The sequence below is a fragment of the Cheilinus undulatus genome, linkage group 11 (genome assembly GCF_018320785.1).
Source record: "Cheilinus undulatus linkage group 11, ASM1832078v1, whole genome shotgun sequence".
NCBI classification, from domain to species: domain Eukaryota; kingdom Metazoa; phylum Chordata; class Actinopteri; order Labriformes; family Labridae; genus Cheilinus; species Cheilinus undulatus.
The window spans coordinates 37102768-37124782 of NC_054875.1; the positions used below are offsets into that span (position 1 = coordinate 37102768).

General features: G+C 37.5%; 2 protein-coding genes across 2 annotated transcripts; both read left to right on the top strand.

The window, feature by feature from the left end:
• The first annotated feature begins 5975 nt into the window (after window positions 1-5975).
• On the top strand, window positions 5976-10969 carry mfsd4ab (major facilitator superfamily domain containing 4Ab). The gene is made up of 10 exons (XM_041800235.1): window positions 5976-6205; window positions 6316-6514; window positions 6704-6946; window positions 7044-7206; window positions 9560-9675; window positions 9749-9922; window positions 10174-10321; window positions 10405-10475; window positions 10613-10733; window positions 10834-10969. Exons 1-10 carry the CDS (start codon window positions 5976-5978, stop codon window positions 10911-10913), a joined length of 1545 nt encoding a protein of 514 aa, XP_041656169.1. The 3' UTR covers window positions 10914-10969.
• A 5843-nt stretch (window positions 10970-16812) lies between these two features.
• LOC121517102 (CMRF35-like molecule 3) lies at window positions 16813-20765 on the top strand. Its single transcript, XM_041798629.1, has 5 exons — window positions 16813-16833; window positions 17996-18048; window positions 18147-18512; window positions 19393-19459; window positions 19596-20765. The coding sequence occupies exons 2-5, from the start codon at window positions 18012-18014 to the stop codon at window positions 19741-19743; spliced, it is 618 nt and encodes a 205-aa protein (XP_041654563.1). The 5' UTR covers window positions 16813-16833; window positions 17996-18011; the 3' UTR covers window positions 19744-20765.
• Window positions 20766-22015: the final 1250 nt, after the last annotated feature.

The following is a 22015-nucleotide window of genomic DNA, read 5'->3' on the forward strand; positions in this document are numbered from 1 at the left end:
ACAGAATTTCTTGTGGAGTTTATTTATTTTTGTAAAGCTACAGAACTCATAGACTCATGAACTTGTTGGATTTCTGTAACCTGAAATGCCAGATAGACTTTGGTATGGGATATATTTCACATCCATCCGGGCAACACCCCACAGTCTGTGTTTTGGAAGAGCAGAACTTTGATAAATCTTGGAGAGTGACTGGATGAACATTCTGTCTGTAACATCCACTATGGGCTAATCATACCCAAATTACACCAGATGCATGTTTGGTCTGTCTCCGCTCTGTCAGCAGAGCTGATATGTTTCAGTTTTAGTCAATGAGAGGGCTTCCAGTGTCTGCTGCGTTGCGTCTCTGCTCTGTCACAGCTCAGGCAGCCTGGAGCCCTCCGCAGCAGATACTGAGGACTTCTTTTTTTGGCTGGATGCCGGACCACTGCACATCAATTTAGCATGGAGAAGATCGAGCAAAGCAGGAAGTTTGGCCGAAACCAAATATCCAATTAAATGTCAGAATAGAATACTTCACTTTACTACATCAAAAAAACATCATAATGCGAGCCAGCAGGTCAGAGGATTAGAGTCCATGACGACATGGATGAGGACAAACTGGTCTTGGAGGTGACAAACCACAAAATTATTTATGATATCACCCATACTTTCTCCAAGGATAACCATAAAAAATGGCATTGAACACCATAGCTGAGTAAATGGTGAGTCACTAAGCCATTTATAAATAGGTTACTTACTCATGGTAGAGACACTAAAATCAAAATCAAAGGACAAAAAAGAGACAAATCCAAGAAAGCCGAACTTTCTCCAACTCCTGCAGTTTGGAACAATAGCTTCAAGTGTGTTTGTTGTGTTTTTACAGCACCTTAGTAGTCGCTTCTCACATGGCCAGGCGTGATTCTGTCATTACCATGTGAACTTCTCGGTCTCACAGGCAGAGCAGTCCGGTGGTGCTGCTCTGTGCTGCGCACTGCAAACACAGCCAGTCTGTGTTGATGGATGGCAGGGCACTCAGTCAAACCACAGTGTGGTTGTGAAGGACCAGTTGAAGTCCTGGTCAGAGTGACAAAACATGATGTAGTAAGCGTGTAACATTCTGGGGAGTAATCTACATAACGTGAACTGGGCAGGCAAACAAGATGAAACTGATGACATACTGTAGCTAAATCTGAGCTAATGGCTTCACCGGTCAACACTGTATACAGAATATTTGGACCACATCGTAGCTACTGTACTGTTCTTCACAAATGATACTGATTGGTCCATTAATTCTCAAACTGGGCACAAACGTCCCAGCTTAAAGCTTTGCGAGATGGTTCTACTTGATGACAGACTGAATCAAGCCAATCCCATGGTTTTCCTAAGTCCATTCATTTCTGATGCACCTGTTTTTTAGATTTATTTTTGTGCTTTATAGTGCTTTTGTTTAAGTGACAGGACAGCAAATAACATTGGACATCGGGGAGAGCGAGAGTGGAGAATGACATGTGGGAAAGAAGCCGCTGTTCAGATCCAGGCTTTACAGTTAGAGGATTACAGGTGCCTATTCATTCATTCACTCAGTCATTCAAACCTTTATTTATTCTCGAAAGGACATTGAGGTTTCCCTCATTTTCAATGTCGTTGAGATTACTATAAATGGCTCATGTTTATCATTCATAAAAGGAAACTTTTTGAATGCCCCCGATGTTGTCTTCAAAAGGAGGAGTCCACATACAGGACAAAAAAGAGCTAAGGAAAATGTTAATCTAGCTTTTCCCACCTTTGTAATCTTATGTCTTGTTACTTTGCTTAAACATGAAGTAGTAAAGTAATGTTTGTATTCCCATCTAGAAAATCAGGAGGAGAAAAAGCCATTTTTGGCATCCCTTTTAGTGTTGACTTGCAACAATCTTCTTAGATAGTTTGAACTTGAATGCCCAAGCCTTTCTTGTACACAAATTTGGAACAATTCCCCTTCTAACACACTTTTCTTCTTTAATATGCATATTAATTTATCTTTTGCGTGTAAAATTTTACATGCTTGCCCTTTCAACTTTAAAATTGAGATGAACCCATTTAAAATCTGCCAAATCAGAGATGATAGTGATCTAAAATATAGCACTGACCTAAAACTAGATCAGCAAATGCATGCTTTTCTCTACATAACTTGTTTCACAGATACATTCAAGCACTGATGTCTTACTTCAGTAACCAGAAGTTACTGTTGATTTTTAACAACCGTCTCTCACATCTCTTAAAACAAGTTGGTTGACAATTACCTGAAGAAGTCATCTTGTGTTGCTATATCTCTGAAAGAGGAAGAAGGTGTTAATGAATGGCTTTTGTATAAACACATATATTTCTCCGGGTTTAGTACCTGAGCAGCATCTCCAGCTTGCAGGGCGTGTTAGCAAATCAGTTACACAGTGTAGCTTTGCAGGTTGAGCATGATCCCGGTATGTAACATTGTGCATGGAGTCACAGGAACCACTTTTAGATACACAACGCACTTAAATCAGACAACAGAAGCATTTTATAATAAATGTAGACAGCTAACATTGGTATGCATCACACCTGTGCACAAGGAAGAAAACTGACTTTAAAAGAAATAAACATTGTCTTTGTGGGGTCAAAACAAAATTCAAGAAATGAGATATTTGAAGATCATTGATAATGCACTGAAGGAATAAGATTGCATTTATAAAATGAGAACATATACCGATAAAAAGGTTTGTGTTATCTCCATGGATATGAGTTACATAACAAAAACAAAATGCTTCTGTTGCTGTTAGAAAGACCAGATTCTTGTTCATTTAAAGATGACTAAATTCACCGGTTTAATTATAATCCTGTAGTGGGATTTTTTTTTTAGTTTCCTTATTTAATCCTTGTTGGAAGCCCATATTTGGCCTCTACCTCAGTTCCTCTCTTTTTTAATCATTAAAAGGGATTAGGTATTAAGCCCTTCTTTTATTGAAACCCTTGGTGGTCATGTGATGCAACACATCTCTCACTGCTCTCTTTTAATCCAGCCATTGTAGAAGTATCTAAAATCATACCAAAGAAGTTTATTGGAAGGGAGGTATCCATTCTCAAATGGGCCAAGCCAAACATTGCAGATATTTTTTTTAATTTTCATCTCATTTCCTGGACTTGGAAAAAATGAAAATAAAAAATGAAATTCAAGAAGCTTAAGGGAACTTGTCACCTCTCTGACAGCAGTTTTTATTATATGTCTGCATGTCATCACTTTCTATCTACTGCTAAACGATGCAGGCTTTATTCTATGTAGCTACAAGCATGCCCCCATTGGTTCATGTAGTGAAGTTTAGGAAGCAGAATTTTGACCAAAGACATCTTGGTTTTTGAAAGCCTGAAGTTACAGTATTTAGTGAAGAAAATTGATATCTTACAGGTCAAGTTCAGTGATCTAAAATAGCTGAGGCCATGTCAATAGTGGAGGCATCACTCAAAGTAGCCATGCTCTAAATTTAAGATAGCTAAAAGAATTAATATGATTTAAATGGGTGGATATAGGTTCATGTTTGTTAAAGCAGAAATGGAAAGCTATAGATGTGCGAAGCATTCTTTGCTTCGTGTTTAAATGTATGTTCAAGAATAGGACGTCAATAACATCTTATTGGTACCAACCTTTCTGGCTTTATCTGTTTGGTAGTTTTTGGACTTTTTAAGGCCACATTTCAACAGTGCTTTAAAACAAGAGAATAAAGATGATTTCATAATATACTGTACAGTCATATTAAACCGGGGTACAAGACGTATGGGTAATTTGGTTAAAATACACTTAAGTAGACGTAGAATTACTGGATTGTAAATCTACTCAAGTAAAGCTATTTAATTCCAGGATACTTACAGCTGGGTACTGAGATGTTACTTTTGGAGGTTTGTTCCATAAAGTACGATCTGTCTGAAAGTGAAATTTAACATCTGTTTCAGGATGAATTGTGGAATCATTTTCTCCCGTATGTGCTGACAGATATTTGTATTTGCTAGTTTTCATGTCATTGACATTTTTTACCTTGAGTTTAAAATTTTAACTGCAGTTTCTTACCTACTCATTAATGGGTACTTTTGAAATTACGGATGCACAATGTTATATGCATAATATTAGTATCGGCAATAATGACCTCAAACGCTCAATTATCAGTGTCCGTAGATTAACATTTTTGCCGATATAAACAGCCGGTATTTTGGCCGTACGTATCAGCAGGTTTTACAAACAAATTTGTACAATTTAACTCTGAACACAGTTCTACTACAGAAACTTGATATTTGCATTTTTAACATAAGAAAGTTGTGTATTTATTTGTATCGGTAGCCGTATGAACTAAAATAAGTTTGGAAAATACAACATATTGAATATCATTTAAAATCCAGTATTATGCATCCCTATTTAAAATGCAGTTAAATGAAATTCTTCTCCCAAAATATACATACATTAAAGTAAAATTAGTAGGGCTGTCAGCATTGATGCATTAATCACGATAAATCACAGTGCATTAACTGTTTAAATCGTGATTAATTGCATACTTTTTTTCCCTTTCAGCACACTGGCCACTGCAATGCTTCGTTTTATACGTTATTATTATTACTACTTCTGCTACTACTACTACTACTACTACAGTCACAGTTATGTAAATAAGTACACTTCTGCTCTAAATGTCTCATTTCAGTTTTAAAACTCACAGACAGCTCAGTCGACAAGTCAAAAGTCATCTGCAGCTTGTGCTCCCATATATTTCACTCTTTACTGTTTTCTTATCTCCTTCCCAGTCCGAAACAAGTTCCTTTTTATGTGGTTAAATTCATGTTATGATCTACAATCTACCGAAGTTCTTTATTTTATATAAGGATGAAGCAGGTTTTTTTCCGAAAAGGGAATGTTGTAAACCTTAATCTAAAGTGAAAAAAAAAAAAAAACAGATTTAAATGCAAAATAGTGAAATTTTAAAGTACAACACAAAGGAGAGATTTATTGCAATTACCTTAAGAAATTCTTGGATTATTCACTATTAAAGATTTTAATTATGCAATTTATTGAATGGGCTCTGTCCCTTTAAAAACAACAGATATTAGTATATTTATTGCTAATAAAAAAGTAAAACTAAGAGTGCAAGATTTTAAGAAAAATCACTTCAGAACATAGACTAGTATCTGTTATTAATTTTATTTTATCTAAATGAGACAGAGCACATTAATGAACATATGTGTAAAACATAAACTGTATGTAAACATGCTGGAGTCAGCAAAACTGCTAATTTACATCCATAGTTCCTTGAAAGATAACACAAAAAGCAGTGCAACAATACTTCTAATGTGCAAACATACAATAACAAAATAAATGTAACCTTGCTGAATAAAGTACATGGTTTTAAGCGCACATCTTAATGTGCCAATCTAAGTGCAAGGAATAATTTTCCTATGTGGATCACCATAAAATACATAACAAGCTTTAGCTTTACAAAGCTAAATCAAAACCATTTCTGCATTGATACTCTCTAGAATTTCAAAAGTTGTTCTTTTTAGCATTTTTCAATAAATGTTGCAGGATGTTCCATGTATACATGAAGAGACGGCCTGTCCATTGGATTCCTGTGAGTCATTTTTTCCCAGATGATACATTTTCCATTGATAAGGGTTGGAAGTGCCATGACACATAGATGCACTTTTCTGGTAGCGTTTCAACACAGTCTTTTACACTGCTAATCATTGACACAATTCAGATGGTCTTATTATTGTTGGAAGCCTCGCCGCTTCACCCATTAACTCAAGAGGACATCCTTTCAGTTAAGCAATCCCAAGAGGACGGAGCTCAAAGCTTTAAAAGAGATCAAGAAAGCAATTTTTACCACAATAAGCTTCCACAAAACTTCACAGAGCTGCTGTCACAGTCTGATATAGTGGCACTCTGTGGTAGAAAATACCTCACAGCTCTTTTTAATTGAGATTCATTTATCTTCATTGAAGCCAAGATGTTTGTGGATGAGCGGATCCTAACTTTATTTAAAAGGAATGCCCATCACACACTGACCTACTGGAGCGTTTTCTTCAGCTTTGGACTCTGCATCGCCTTTTTAGGACCAACAATTTGTGACTTGCAAAGTCAAACAAAGTCAACAATCGATCAGATCACCTGGGTGTTTTTCTCCCAGCAGTTCTGCTTGTTGATTGGCAGCTCTATTGGTGGCGTCTTCAAGAGAACGTAAGTGTTTTGAACTCTCAAATTAAGTGTTATCCATCCAGCTTTGCATAAATATTCTTTGAAGGATTGACTGTCTTTGTAACTTCATTTGTGCTCTCTTTCTCTTAAAGGTTGTTCAGTGCATTGTCTGCCCTATTTGTCTCTGCCCTCATCATCTCTGTAATATTTGCCATTATCCCACTGTGCACTAATGTTCTCCTGCTTGCTGTTGCAATGGCTGTGTCCGGGTTGGCAATGGGAATTATTGACACTATTGCTAACATTCAACTGGTGACCATCTATCAGAAGGACTCAGCTGTCTTTTTACAGGTAAAAGAGGCTTATGTACCAGGATCTTTCTTGTAAGCATGCATACGCAAAAGAGCGTTAGTAGTGTTTTCTCTGTAAATAGCAATTAACAAGTAGAAATGATGTCTAATAGGTAAAAATTCATGAGGTTATGAACAATTTATGTAGTCAAAATAAAAAGTTATATATCTGGTCTTGGTATTTCTGCAGGCTCTTCATTTCTTCATCGGGTTCGGAGCCCTGGTGAGCCCACTGATTGCAGATCCTTTTCTCTCAGAGGGCGGCTGCGGCAACGGCACAGGGAACGGGTCTGAGATCATGCATCATGTCAGGCTCATGCTGAGACACGCTCCAGTCCCAGAGCATAACATAACTCACAGCCATTTAGCCCATGGGGGAGAGGAGGAGGAGTCCACTGTGCATTATGCCTTCTGGATCATGGCCTTAATCAATGTAAGCAACTGAGAAAAAACACAGGAGTTGATGTACAAGAGTGGGACTATGTATTTCATTACTATAACAGAACTGATTAACGTGTGTGCACCCTCAGCTGCCTGTGCCCATTGCAGTCTTGTTCCTGATGTATCGCGAGCAGCTGATCCCATTCTGCCGTAGCGGCCCTCCTCGTCTTTTGGACAAAGATGAACTAGCAATGGAGAACCAGCAGGGGGCAGAGGGCACAGAGGTGGAGCAGAAGGAACATGAAGCTGGAGGTAAAGAGGAGGGAGAAAACATTTGATATAGAACCCATAAACCAGATCCAGGATCTGGTTTATTTGACAAATACGTTAACACGTACAAGAATCTTGACTTTATGTTTTGCAGTGTGATTTTGGCAGCTATTTTTGAATGTAGTCTTAGTCTTTAGATTAAAATACATTTTCATTTTAGTCACATGTTATTTTTAAATCTTTATCTTTTAGTCTTAGTCAACAATAATGCAAAAACATTTTAGTCCAGTTTTAGTCAATAAAAAGTCCTTACATTTTAGTCTTTACTTATAATCAAAAAATAGTTTCTTTTAACCAGCCTTAATGTAAACTAGTACAAACGTAAAAAGCTCAAATTAATGCACTATCAATAATTCAATTACTACCAAAAAAAAGATTAAAATACAGCCATATCCTGAATGCTCTCTACCAAATCTCTCCTGGTGTTTTTTTAGAACTTATACAGAAAATTCAGACAAATCATGAATTCTGAATGACCAACAGTCCAGCATTAACATTTTAGTGTAGTTTTAGTCTCCTGGATGAAAACTTAAACATCCTTTTCATCAGAGTTTTTTTTTATCACCAAAGATCTATTTTAGCTAGTTTTAGTCTCATGGAAAAAGGAAAGTCAAAACCATTTTTAGTCATCGTTTTAGTCTGCAACATTAAGACATGCAGAAAAAGACTTGGCTGGCTGGACTTGAACCCTGGCTGCCTGTGTACCGACCAACCTCTAGGCCATTTGCACCCTCTAGTGTTTTGCTGCAAAACCATGAGCACAAAGCAGAATGAAGAGGTAATCAGCAGCACTGGAACTGTAGATTTATTTAAGTGGAGAAGAATAAAGTATGCTATTTAAAGAGCTTTATGAGATGAAATAAAAAACTGAAGTTCTACATTTATTTTACTGGAGTTATGCACATTACGGTTTTAGTAAGGTTTGCCAAGAAAAAAATGCCCAAAAAAGGTCATTTTCTCATTGCCTTTGAGTTGTCGCAGCACCAGTATCTCTGCTGGCCAGTGACGCTGGCTAAAATGTGTTATCAAGTCTCAGTAAATATGTCAGTGGGGCCATCCAATACTACAAGCCAAGGCTGGCCACAAGGAGGGATCAGATGAAGCTTTTTGAGGCACAGCCACGTAGAAGGGCACAAAGAGGTCAGAAAGTACCTGGTTTATGGAATGTGGCTGTGTTTCAAAATGTCAACCCGCTCCTCTTTTAATGGTGGAGGCCTATTTTTGTAATAAAGATGTTGTAGAGAGGCTTGTTTAACTACATTTTTTTGGTCAGTAATGTCTGCTTGTGTAAGTCCAGGACAAACTCAAAGACATGTCAGGACTGAAGGAATTGTTCGTATTTATCAGCAACTATTAACACCAGCTCCAACAGCTGATCTGAGCATGGCCAAGGGACATGAATGTTAGTTTGGAGACTGGTGCTAATGCTATTGATCCAACATGCTGAACATTAGATTACATCTGAAGAGGGCCTGTTCTCTAGACCAGTGGTTTTCAACTTGTCAGGTACCAGGACCCACCTCCACCCCCTTATGTTAAATAGTGACCCTTTTTTTTTTTTTAAAGGTGTACAACCTCTTAGATTTTTACAGAGAAGATCTTGCAGTTTGGACCCTGAATGGAAAAAAAGATTTAAAAAAATAAAAGAGGCAGCACAAAATATACATGTTTAGAAAGCTCATGAATATAGAAAGACATACTTGCATACATTTTATTTTACTCTGTTTTAACAAAATAGCATAGAACCTTGTTAATTTCTGAAGGACTTCCCTTATTATCGTGGCAAAACTAACTCTTTTATGTGGCTGTTCCTCGTCTCTCCAGTACCTTGTGGCATGTAGGGCCCCTTGATGAAATCTTGCTTTAAACTCGGCACATGGCTGGACATGTCATATTGGCTCGTCTTTAAAACTACAATGGCGAAGAAACACTACTAAAGTGGTCAGAAGCATTAATTTATGCACAATAATCCCTCATTATCCTTGGCTTGTATTTCCTACAAAGTGGGTCACCAGAAAAAAAAGGGTTTGGGAAACGCTGCTCTAGACCTTTCAAGGGCCTCGTCATGTCTGTGAGCAGGCCTGCGTAAAGCCTTCCAAAACTACAACAATTTGGTGCTTGCATGGAGTTTAATTTTAGCGAGGGGTTATAAAATATCACCAATCAGGATTTTTCTACCCATATGGTGAAACACTCGTACTGGAGGGGTACTTGGTAATGGCTATAAATTGGTATTGGCTGGTTTAGGTATCAGAAATGTTATCAGGAAGGAAACAATGGTATCCAAACATCTGTTGTTGTACAACCTGACATTTGACTTGGCGGTGTGTTACAGGTCATGGCGATATCTTTAGCTGCTGTCAGAATGATAACCTGCGTGGGCTGCCTGTGTCCTTCTTTATGATCCATATCCTCGGTGGGATGGTGCTCTTCATGACCGATGGCATTGTTGTGAGTATTCCTCATAAAATTTTATGAATGCATACAAAAGAACAGACATGAATGAATCTGCTTTTCCTATCAGGGTGCATATGCTGGATTTGTGTACTACTACGGTGTGGCCCCGCCTATGTCGCTGCATCCCAAGACTGCAGGTTATCTGGCCAGTATCTTTTGGGCAGCGATCACAGCTGGGCGTCTGCTGTCCATTCCTCTCTCATATCGTTTTCAGCCTGTGAGGCTGCTCATGGTTAATCTGGTAAGACCAATCAAACATGTAGAGGCCCCTGCATTATAGATGGTCTATTTTTGTATGCATGTTTGGGATTTATGCATGACTCGAGTCTTTTTTACAGGACATTTTTTCGTTTGGTGGTATTTTATGTAAATGCTTTATTTTAACCAGGCCCAGCATGCCTTATTTTGCTATTTTTCCTGTTCTGATATGTTTTGAAATGCCATAATCTCTCTAAATATCTTGATTATACCTTCTCTTCTTTGTTTGTACAGGCGGGTGCAATAGTTACTGTTTTGATGCTGCTAATTTTCTACACCAGCAGCATCTTTCTGTTTGTTGGGACTTGTTTATGTGGACTTTTCCTCAGCAGCATATTCCCCTGTATGCTCGCCTATACTGAAGACATCCTGGATTACCAGGGTAGAATACGTTATATCACAATATATTAAAATAAAACAAAGCAAGGAGAGGAAATTAAAAGCATCTTTTCTGTTTTGATGCAGGATGTGCCACATCAGTCCTTGTGACAAGTGCAGGGATGGGAGAGATGGTGATGCAAGTTCTGGTTGGCTCAGTAAGTCTGATGAGCACCTTCCTTATTTTACAAAGAGAGCATGCAGAAGTTGAGAAATAGGCTTATAATTGCAAAAATGAGCCCAGAGGAGATTTACGGTCATGTTCAGCAGTTTAATGCTCCTATCTCATCCCCAGATTATCCACACTGAAGGCAGCTACAGCTTCCTGCTGTGCGGAATGATTATAGCCTGCATCGGTTTTATCGTCTTCATTGGTCTCATGCTGTTCCACCGAATGCACAGGAATTACCTCACAGGTACACTATCAATCAGCAAACATTCACACCGCTGTTGACTGTTTGTTGATATTCATTACTTATTCTCCCCACCCCGACCTTTCCCTCCCCATCCCAACAGGAACATCGAAAAAGTCAGCCATGGTGGAAGAACCAGCTACAGAGCAGGATGGAAAAACAGAGCAGAAAGAGAGCAGCTGAGAGGGGTAGAAGCTGTGTTTTGTCCTTTACATGCTACCGTAGAGGATGAAATATCACAGCAATTTATCATAATGACTGCAAATGTTTTACCCAAGCCTTACAAATGAGCATTGTGTTGATATCATTTTATTGTGCTGGTATTTGAAACGAAGTTTTGTGTCATTTTGAGAGACTGTTGTTCTAGTATGGTGTGTTTTTTGGGTTATGTAAATTAGAGAAAGCTACTTTATAAAGGACAAGTTTTCAGTTTTATATTGCATCAGAGCTTTAGACTTAAAAGACAATGATAAGCTTTACCTGCGAAAACTAAAAAAATTCTGTTGTCTTTATTCCCTTTGGTTCTTTGGTTTTAACAGTGTGTGAATATGTTTGAGCATATTGTTTGGCCTGTGCACTTGAACATATATCAATCAAGTAATCACTTAATCATTTTTTATTTGTATGGCTTCAGTTCATTGCAAATGTTATCTATAGACCCTTGACAAAAAGACCAAGGACAGTATCCATAAAGCTTCCAAGTCCAAAGAGTTTTTCCTTGTAAGAAAATTCTTAGAATACTAATGTTTTCTAAGAGTTTCGTCTCAGAGTTAAGGCTAGATCACAGAAAAGACATCAAATAACATCTTAGCCCTCAGAACTCCTGAAGTAGAAAACTGTTAGTAGTGTGGAGGACTTGCAAGACCTTTAGAAAATTCTCAAGCAGAGAAGTAGGTGGATAAATGTGCTTACTGCACTGAATAAAGAACATTGTTACTGAAATATAGCAGTCTGAACAGACAAAATGATTAATAGAGATATTTCAGTCCACTTTTGCTTTCTTCATTGCAAATTGAGACATGTATGGGGAGTCGGTTTATTCCACTAATGTATTTTAGATCTGGCAGTTACTGTATGTTACTGTATGTCAGCATGTGAAGAAGCCACTTTGCAAGAGTATTTTAAAACAATTAACAGGCTGTATACCTTAGTATAAAAGTATCAGGTAGAGTTTATTCAACACAGATGTTAATTTAATAAAATAATGTTAATGGTGATGTTATTTTTGACTAGGCTCACATTCACTAAGAGCTCACTTTTGTTGATTTTTTATTTTCTTTTATCAGCCAATCACAGTTGGAAAAATGTGCCATACCGAGCAATGGGGGTGATCCCTGCTTCACAAGATAAAGGTTGCTGTCCCCTCCTTGCTCAGAGTCATTCTGAGAACATTCCTTAATCACTTTTAAGGTAGGAAACCTTGCTAGGAAAACTTGAGCTAAGTTAGGAGCATTCTGAGAGGATTCTTAGGTTATTAATTAATACTTGCCCAGGTCTAGACCATACTCTTTGTGAAACCCAGCATTAATTCACTGTTAGCACAGACCCTGGCAGCAAAATGTAAAGTAATGGCTGTAAGGAAAAACCTCCTTACAGTATCAGACTCAGGCAAAGGCGAAAATAATAAAAAAGCAAACATGCTTTGTGCTGTGGGGCATCAGTGCACAAGTTGGGGGAAGTTTAAGATTGTGCTGTCAAATTGTCCCCACTAACAAGGCTCTAAAGAGGGCTCTTTGTCAAACTATGTCCATTAAAGGTGCTCTAAAGAGAGCACTTGGGCATCTAAGAGGGCATGTTTCTTAAAGACAAAAAAATACTGGTTAGAATTTTGGTGGTTTACAGGCTAGAATGTGTAGAATTATATATAGATACAGTGGCTTGCAATAGTATTCATATCCCTTGAACTTTTCCACATTTCTTCACGTTAAAACCACTAACCGAAATATATTTCATTGGGATTTCATGTGATAGATCAACATAAAGTGCTACACAATTGTGAAGTTAAAGGACAATAATACATAACTGTCAAAAATTTCTACAAATGAAAATCTGAAAAGTGTGGTGTGCAAAAGTATTCAGCCCCCTGGAGTCTGATACCCATTAATAAAATCCAGTGCAACCAATTGCCTTCAGAAGTCACCTAATTAGTAAATAGAGTCCCCCTGTGTGTAATCTAATCTCAGTACTATAAATAACAATAACATAAATTACAAACAGCACCATATAGACCAAGGAACACGCCAGACAGGTCAGGGATAAAGTTGTGGAGAAGTTTAAAGCAGTGTTAGGTTATAAATAGATATCCCAAGCTTTGAACATCTCATGGAGCACTGTCCATTCTATCATCCGGAAATAGAAAGAGCATAGCACAACTACAAACCTACCGAGAAATGGCCGTCCACCTAAACTTACAGGCTGGGCAAGGAGAGCATTGATCATGATCCTGAACTTACAGCCACAGCTACAATGGAATGGTTTAGACTGAAGCATATTCATGTGTTAGAATGGCCCAATCAATTTCCAGACCTAAACCCCATTTAGAATCTGTAGCAAGACTTGAAAATTGTTGTTCACAGAGGCTCTCCATCAAATCTGACTGAGCTTGAGCTATTTTGCAAAGAGGAATAAGATAAAAATTTCAGTCTCCTAGATGTGCAAGGTTGCAAGAGACATACCCCAAAAGACTTGCAGCTGTAATTGCAGCGAAAGGTGGTTCTACAAAATATTGACTCCAGGGGGCTGAATACTTTTGCACACCCCGCTCTTCAGATCTTTATTTGTAAAACATTTTGAAAGCCATGTATTATTTTCCTTTTACTTCACAATTATGTACCACTTTGTGTTGATCTATCACATGAAATCCCAATAAGATAAATTTAGGTTTGTGGTTGTAACATGAAGAAATGTGGAAAAGTTCTAGGGCTATGAATACTTTTGCAAGCCACTGTCAACAACAATAAAAAAAAAAAAACCTGAAGAAACTATATTTTGGAAACCTGTGTTTTCTCTGCTGTAGGTTTAACATTGTTAAACATCCAATGAGGAAGGACAGACTTTGTACTCAGAGAGATGGTGACTTGAGAACTTTAAACAAATTCAGAGAATTTGTCCTTAGAATAGTTAACCAGTCAATATATAACTCCAACTTTAAACTGTCTGCAACAGAAACAGGATCTTTTAAACAAGAGGCAGGCAGCCCTGTGCTCAAATTAAGTCCTTCTGCTACAACAGTTGTAGAACTACTTTGTAGACCGGTCTGGTACAGACTTTCAGCAATCACACTGCAAAACTAGACAAAACACTTCCTCATTTTAGGGTTTGGCACAAGGTTTTTATCTGGTGAAGGACTTAAGACAGTAGTTCCCAAACTTGTTCTGCCAGGCCTCCCTTTGGCAGACAAGCAAAGGAGTACAACAAAAACAAGGTGTCTTTAGAAAGGTAACACTGAAGTTTCTATGAAAACTGTCAGACTCACAGTAGCTGCTACTGGTATTGATTATTACAACAAAAAACAAATATATTTTTCCTGTCTGAATATGTATTGTGAAACAGAGGCCTGTAGATGACTGTAGGATGGAGGTATTCGCTTGAAAATCCTTTTCATGAGATCTGTTGCTGTGCTTTCTAAAAGGCAACTCTCTCATCTCCCACTGAATGTCAGCTGATATAAAGGTTTTACAATCAGATAAACTCCATGATTTGTATCAGGGTTATTTTAAAAGTATTTTCACATCTGTGTCTAATTCAGCAAGCTGCAAAAACGTCAGATGTTTTTTATAGCCAAAACATGCCAGTTTGATCAGGTTCACGAAAGAATCATAAATTATTTTAACTCTACATAGAAACTTAGAAGAGTATGGAAAAAGAAACATCATTGTAAGGTTAGAATATAACCCATATAACCCATTGTTGTTATGAAAGCATCATAAAAATATAGTTATCTTGTTGAATTGTGCATAAATCTGTAAAATATAACCATATCTGTTTTTGATGTTTTGTTGTAAACCATCTTTATTCAGCTGAGACATTAAACATTACGAGTCAGCTCACATAAACAACGGGCAAAATTGCCTTTGAAAAACTGCAGACTGCAGATATGTGATGCTAAATATCTTTGGCAAGTCTAATCATGCTGAAAAAAGGGGATCGTGTTTTGTCAAGAGGGATTTGCATTCAAATCAAAACATTCACACAGTAAACAGAGAACTTATCAAATCCTTTAGCTTTAATGCAGCCTTCTTTATCTTTGACAGTTTATGTAATAATATTTAAAGAGAGATAGGCTTGTGACATAAAGGGTTTTTAGTTTTCCCAGCGCCTGGAGCCAGAGTTGATGCAGTTCGCTCTCCCAAAACAATCCTATGTCTTTATCGGTTTAAAAATGGTCATTTTGGCACTTGCAGATTTTTCATATACATCTATAAAGATTGCCAGCACTGCATCCTAAAAGTCTAAATATTCCCAGTCTTTTGTTTGTATTCCACTGTTAATTGGATTAAAACCCTTAGTGTGTTGGTACAGGAGGTTACATTCGTCATCAAGGAGGTTTAAAGGGGGTTTTCTTGCCTGTGGGTGTTGTAACCCTTCTTTATGCATCATGACTGCGTGTGCCACCAACATAGTTCTGTTTTTCCTACGCTGAATGACCTGAAAGCTCCCTTAAGCAACAGCAGTTTCCTTCCTTATGCAGATATTTATTGATTTGTGGGACTTCTTCAAATCTGAACATAGAGATATGTTGTAAAATACACACGCTTTATTAAAGACTACTTTTGGAATACATCCACCTTGACATCACTTGTATAATTCAAACTAAAAAATGTTTTCACCACTGCCCTGTTAAACAACTAGCCCGGATTATGCTATAACAGCATAACTTTTCTTAAATGCCTGCTGAAAAGTGGCAGAACCTGTTTAAAATCTTTGCTGATTGTTCTTATACATTTTTAAAACCATTGTTTTTGCTCTTGGTCTTGATCAAAAATGTTTTTAAAAGGAATCATATAATATTTCAGATTATAAGCATGCTTGAATATGCGTATGAAAAATTGAGTCTCAGGAAAATACTTCCCTACCTTTAAACAAAAAGGTTTATTGTTGAGAGTTTAAGCAGGAAATCAGGCAGAGTGGGAAATGCCATGCAGGTGTTGGACGGGCTATACAGAGATTATGTTCACCTGCAGAGCTCTCACATACAACAACAACCAGCTTAAACCAAATTATTAGACAAGAAAAAGAAAACGTTTGAACTGATCAGGAAGAATTGGAGAGGCATCTGGCTGCAGACCTCTATGGTGGAGTGTTTTGGACTCATCTGTTGTAGACCAACAACCTCAGCCGTGGGGCAGGAAGTGATGTGCTAACCCTTGTTAATCTTTTCCTTAGTTTTTGGTGTGTGTTTTTTTTTTTTTAAATAACTTTATTTATTGTTATTTTAACATATACAAAGCATATGGTAAAATGAAGATCATGACATAAGTTAATGGTGTGTGTTTTTTAAATGTATCCCCCTTACGCTAACCCAAACCTATAGGGTTCGGTTGCCTAACCTTAACCCTCTTTGGGTTTTCCTCAGTTTGTTGTGTGTTAAATTTAAACTTATCCTCCTCAGTAAATTTTCGATTCTTGTTCATAAAATTCTGCTGTATGTCATTCAGTGTGTCGTTCTGGTTCCGGCTTGGGTGATGTATGTCACTTCCTGCCCCATTGTAGAGGTCTGCAACCAATGAGCCCAATGAGGTCTGCACCAAGATCCTTTTGAAGAATCGATTAAAAAACAAAACAAACTGGAATATTATTTGTCCCTTAATAGGGAATATGCAGTTGCAGAATACTGAAGCACTGTGACTGATCCATGGCATGTTTGACTACATACAGACTCAGTGAGCGCAACCTTGCCATCGAGAGAGGACGCCACAAACAAGGCTGGTTCCCTGAAAAAGATGGACTGTGCACCCACTGCAGCCAACAGGCGCTGGAAACCAAGCTGCACTTTCTAACCACCTTCCCTTTGTGCAAGGACATCGGAGGGAAGTTGTTTCTGCTTTTCACCTGCAAACCTCAATCTCAACACCACCACCATGAAATTGACTTTGTACATACAGTATGTATATATTATCTTTTTAAATTGAATTTTTTAATATATAAAGATCTATGAGGGTGGGAGGCAGTTCACATCAAAACTGCAGCTCTGAGAAGATATTCTTACATCCTGCAAAGAAATTCAAGTAGAAACTCTCCAAAAACTCACAAGTTCAATGGATGCAAGAATAGTGAAGGTGATATCAAAGAAGAGCTCCTATGTTAACATGGAACTTGGCCTGTTAAGATGTTTTTGATTGAAATAGCCTTGATTTCAGTAAATATGACCTCCTAATGCTGCAAATTCAACAAATGACCATTTTCAGTTCTTTACAGCCAGTAAAATGTTTAAAACTCTGTCGTGCTTAATAATGTGGAACATGGCATTTTGAGGTTTTTTTTTTTTTTCAAATAATGGTTATCATTATGAAGTTTGTTCAAAAACATTTGAATTGTGCTGTAACGGCTGATGACTTGAAAAATACTCTGTCATTTGCATTAATATTTTGGAAAATAAGAGAAAAATGTCATTTGCATAATAATGTGGAAAGCAGTGTATGCCAGTAAAGCTATTTAAATTGAATTGAATTTGGATAGATAGATAGATAGATAGATAGATAGATAGATAGATAGATAGATAGATAGATAGATAGATAGATAGATAGATAGATACTCTTTCGCAATGCTCGAGTAACACAAATAAAAGCCTTCAGTTCATCCTGTGTTGGATTTCTCAACACTGTTTAAAGTCAGGCAACGCTCAGGAAGCCTGATGTAATACATAGTTGTGAAAAATGCAAACTCTGCAACATTTATATGTGATTTTTATTTCTCATTCTTAATCCATCAATTATTTTAAAATATCAGCACAGACAAGGGTAAGGTTCAAGAAGCCCTGGACTTAACAATTGGTATCCTCCTGTGCCTGGTCTTTAGTGCCACCTGCTGTAAAAGTGAACTAACTGGCTTTACTTTGCCCACTGCAGTGTCCTATAGACTGACAAAATAGTCAAGTGAAATATTTCTGCACTTTAATATATCAACTTAATATTTCCCACACAAACAGAATCATACGCAAGTATTCATTGCACACACTTAAATGTCACATCAACCACAGTATTTCATAACTATGCACGAGGGCAAGAGGAAGTCTCTAAATAATACACGCTTCTCCTTCACAACAGTCAATCTCTTTCCATCATGAGGACCTCAAGGATATCACTTGGCTTCTTCAATGGTAACTATGAGCTTTTTAAAAAATAATGTAGCTGTGAAAAATAAGTAACATTGAAGGACTGACTAAATTTTATCATGAACTATGTTTTTATCCTGCAGCCCCAGCCCTTTGTCTCCTCTGGCTAACTAAACATGCAGAGGTTTCAGCCCAGCTGTCAGCTCCAGGAGTGGTAACAGGAGTGTACGGAGGATCTGTGAATGTCTCCTGTCAGTACGACCTGAAGTTCAGAGAATACACGAAGTACTGGTGCAAAGGACAGGTGTATGAGTTTTGTGAAATCGTGGTGAAAACACCAAGGAGCAGACCCAACGCAAGAAGCTTTATTGTAGACGATAAGGAGGCTGGAGTCTTTACTGTGACGATGACCTCTCTGAATAAAAGTGATGGGGGCATGTACTGGTGTGTCATCGCAAGAAAAGGAAAGAACAATTACGCTGGTGTCCAGCTCCGGCTGTCCAAAGCAGGTACATCTCTTCAATTGTTATCAGAATCTTGATTAGGGCAGGGCTGAAGGGTGTTTTCTTTCATGCAGTTATATTTTGGATGTCTACGTTTTATCAGTTGCTACTGCTGATGACACCCTATTTCTTCATTTTAATGTTTTCACAATTAATGCCTTTTACCAACATAATTGAGGACTTCCATCCATTCATCCATTTTCTATAACGCTTATACCATTGGGGGTTGCAAGGGACTGGAACCTATTACAGCTGTCATTGGGTGAGAGGCGGGGTACGCCCTCGACTCAATCACAGGGCTTAAGTGGGGACTTCTATTGTGAAAACCTTGTAAAAAATAATGTGTTTAACATCAATTAACCAAGCTTTTTTGGAGCTACAATAAGCTGGGATTTTCCTGTCAGAGTTCCAGTATTTACATCAACTCCTTTGACCATGAGTCTGAGCCACAGCCTGCTTCTAGTCATGTTTCCATCTTTGACTCAATTAACACCTTCAGCAAGTAGACCTGTGGTGATGGAAGGTATGGAGCCCCATCTTGCCAGTGACTAGCTGTGCTCCCTCTATTTGGTCTCAGTGTTGACCTCCCAACACTATGCTGTCTAGAATGAAAATATATCTGTTTAAGACTTTTTTCTCATAACTTTGGTACTTTGTGGTACCATGAAATCTAAGAATGACTGATATTGTATCATTTAAAGCATGTGGCATCAACAAGAACTGGTGTGTTTTGGTATTCTGGCATTAATGTACAGTGATATGGTGGATAAACCAGTTATATTCAGTTGAAGCATACTGATTGGCCAGGTGAAGGCAACATTTTCTAAAAAATATTTTTAAAATGTCATATCTCTTATGAATTAGTCAATAAGCTATTCTGTTCCAGTTTTCTTTCCAACAGTAATAACAACAACTACTATCACCACCCCACTGCCTACACATGAAGAAAATAGGTAAGTAAATATTATCATATATGTGTTCAGTAGCATTTTGATTTAAAAAAAAACATCAAACTTGAGTAATAAACCATATTGTCTATAAAGAAATTGAATGATTCTACTTGAAGTCAACTTTTTTTGTTCCTTCTAGCTCGTGGGTGACTCTACGTTGGATCCTTTTTATCCTGATGTTGTGTTGTGTCGTAGCAACACATATCATTACATGGAGGATAAAAACTACAAGGAGAGCACAGCCACACCAACAGTTACAAAATCAAAACTCAAACATCTATGAGTGAGCTTGGCATCCTTTTAAAAGTGATCATACCAGGGCTAAAAAGTTTTCTTTCCTTGGAACTACATCAGTTAGAGGAACTCAACTTATAAAAGTTAAATTATTGAAAAGTTGCCTTAAGTTTGACTCTTTTCTAAGCTTTAAAATATTTAATCTTCATTAATTTCAGTGCCAGGGTCCAAGTAAACTTTGCACCCATCATTTTAGTATGCAGTCCGAATAAAAGGCCTTGGCTTTTGTTTGAATTATTTGGAGATGTCACCGTATCAACCGTCAGACATTTTTCTTTTTTTCTTAACCAGCTTTTACTGAAGCTTTCACAAAACCCTTAGTGTTAGCCCAGCTCTTGTGGAGGCTGCTTTTAAGGCAATAAAGTCACTGATAAATGGAGGTGCTGAATGGTAGTGATGATTTCTTAACTTTTTGTTAAACAACAGGGGAAGTTGAGTTTCCTCACATTTACACAGAAAACACACCTTTTGTCATAAAACACAAGATACCTGCAGATGAGGCGATGTTTTTCTAAATTCATGCAAAGTGGTGAAACCAGTTTTATCAAAGCTGTATTCAAACCTTGCAGGAAGTTTTATACAATTTTAAAGAGGCGGCGTTGATTTATGATTCTTGTCAAGCAAATGTTATTATCGGACTGATTTTATCTGCAAGAACTTACACAGCTGTGTCTGCTGGCCTTGGCTTTCAGAGAACAGCATTTATGAACACTGTTTTATCAAATACTGTGCAATTTAATGCAATAACCATGCTGTTAATGTTTGTCAGAGATGGGTGTTTAGTTTGTGGCTAGTTTGGATTGGATTATAGGTTGTTTAACCAACTCATAACTCTGACAACATCTATCCCTCTAGGGACAATGGTTTTGGAGCAGCTTGTACAAAGACACAAATAAAACAGTGACATTACAACTGATTGTATATCAAGAGCTGCAATATGAAATATAATCTCAAAAGATGTTTTGATATTATTATACTTATATTGTATCTTTAATGTATGTACACATTTCAATCAAAATAAATCTAAGAAGTTCTGTTGTCAATTGTGATTAATCCCCCTTTGTCTTATTTTGAAATTCCACTTTCTTCCTATTTAGTTTAAAGCAATCATAGTTTGTAAACAAAATATTTTGAACCTGGCAACAAAGTCAGAACATCAGGACATACCCCAGATTGATGTATACTCAAACAGTACTTTCTCATCAGCTCTTACAAAAGCATCATAACTCAAAATCACATCATCTAAATAGATTAACATGTCTCTTTGCATATTCTGCCACATTATTGTTATCCTCCACTTTTATAAGCCTTCCAGGGTTGGCTGCTGAGAAGCATACCCACAGCATGATGCTGCTTCCACGGTGGGGCTGGAATGTTTGTGGTGATGTGCAGGGTTTGGTGTCAAGATTTGATACATTTTCTTCAACACTGACTTTCTCTTTGTCACTCTCCCATAAACCTTTGACTGGTGAAGAACCCGGGCAACAGTTGCTGTATGCAGAGTCTCTCCCATCTCAGCTGCTGAAGCTTGTAACTCCTTCAGAGTAGTCATAGGTGTCTTGGTGGCCTCTCTCACTAGTCTCCTTGGACAGTACCTCAGTTTGTGAGGACAACCTGATCAAGGCAAATTTACACATGTGCCATATTCCTTCCATTTCTTGATTATGGATTTAACTGAACTCTGAGGGATATTCAGTGCCTTGGACATTTTTTGTATCCATCCCCTGACTTTATACTTTTCAATAACATTTTCTCTAGAGTTTTCTTTTGTCTTCATGGTGCAATGGTAGCCAGGAGTACTGTTTAACCTGTGACTGGAACTTCAAGACACAAGTGTCTTTATACTACAGCCACTTGAGACACAGTCATTGCACTCAGGTGATCCCCATTTTACTAATTGTGAAATTACTAGCACCAACTGGCTGGACCTCTGTTGAACTACAGAAGGTCAGTCACTTTATAGGGGGTGAATATATATATATATATATATATCACTTTTTGTTACCTTACATATGTCTATTTAATTGACATAACTTTGCAGAACTTTGTTTTAACTTTGACAATAAAGATTTTTTGTGTAAAAAAAAAGCCATATATATTGACCATAATTAATTCATAAAATAAATAAAAGGGTAAAACATCCAAGTGGGTGAGTACTTTTTACAGGCACAGTACATTATAGTATGCATTACTGCATATGAATTTATGCATATGTACGGATTTGCATGGTGGGTTAGAAAGGTAGTCTTGAAATTATTACCACCC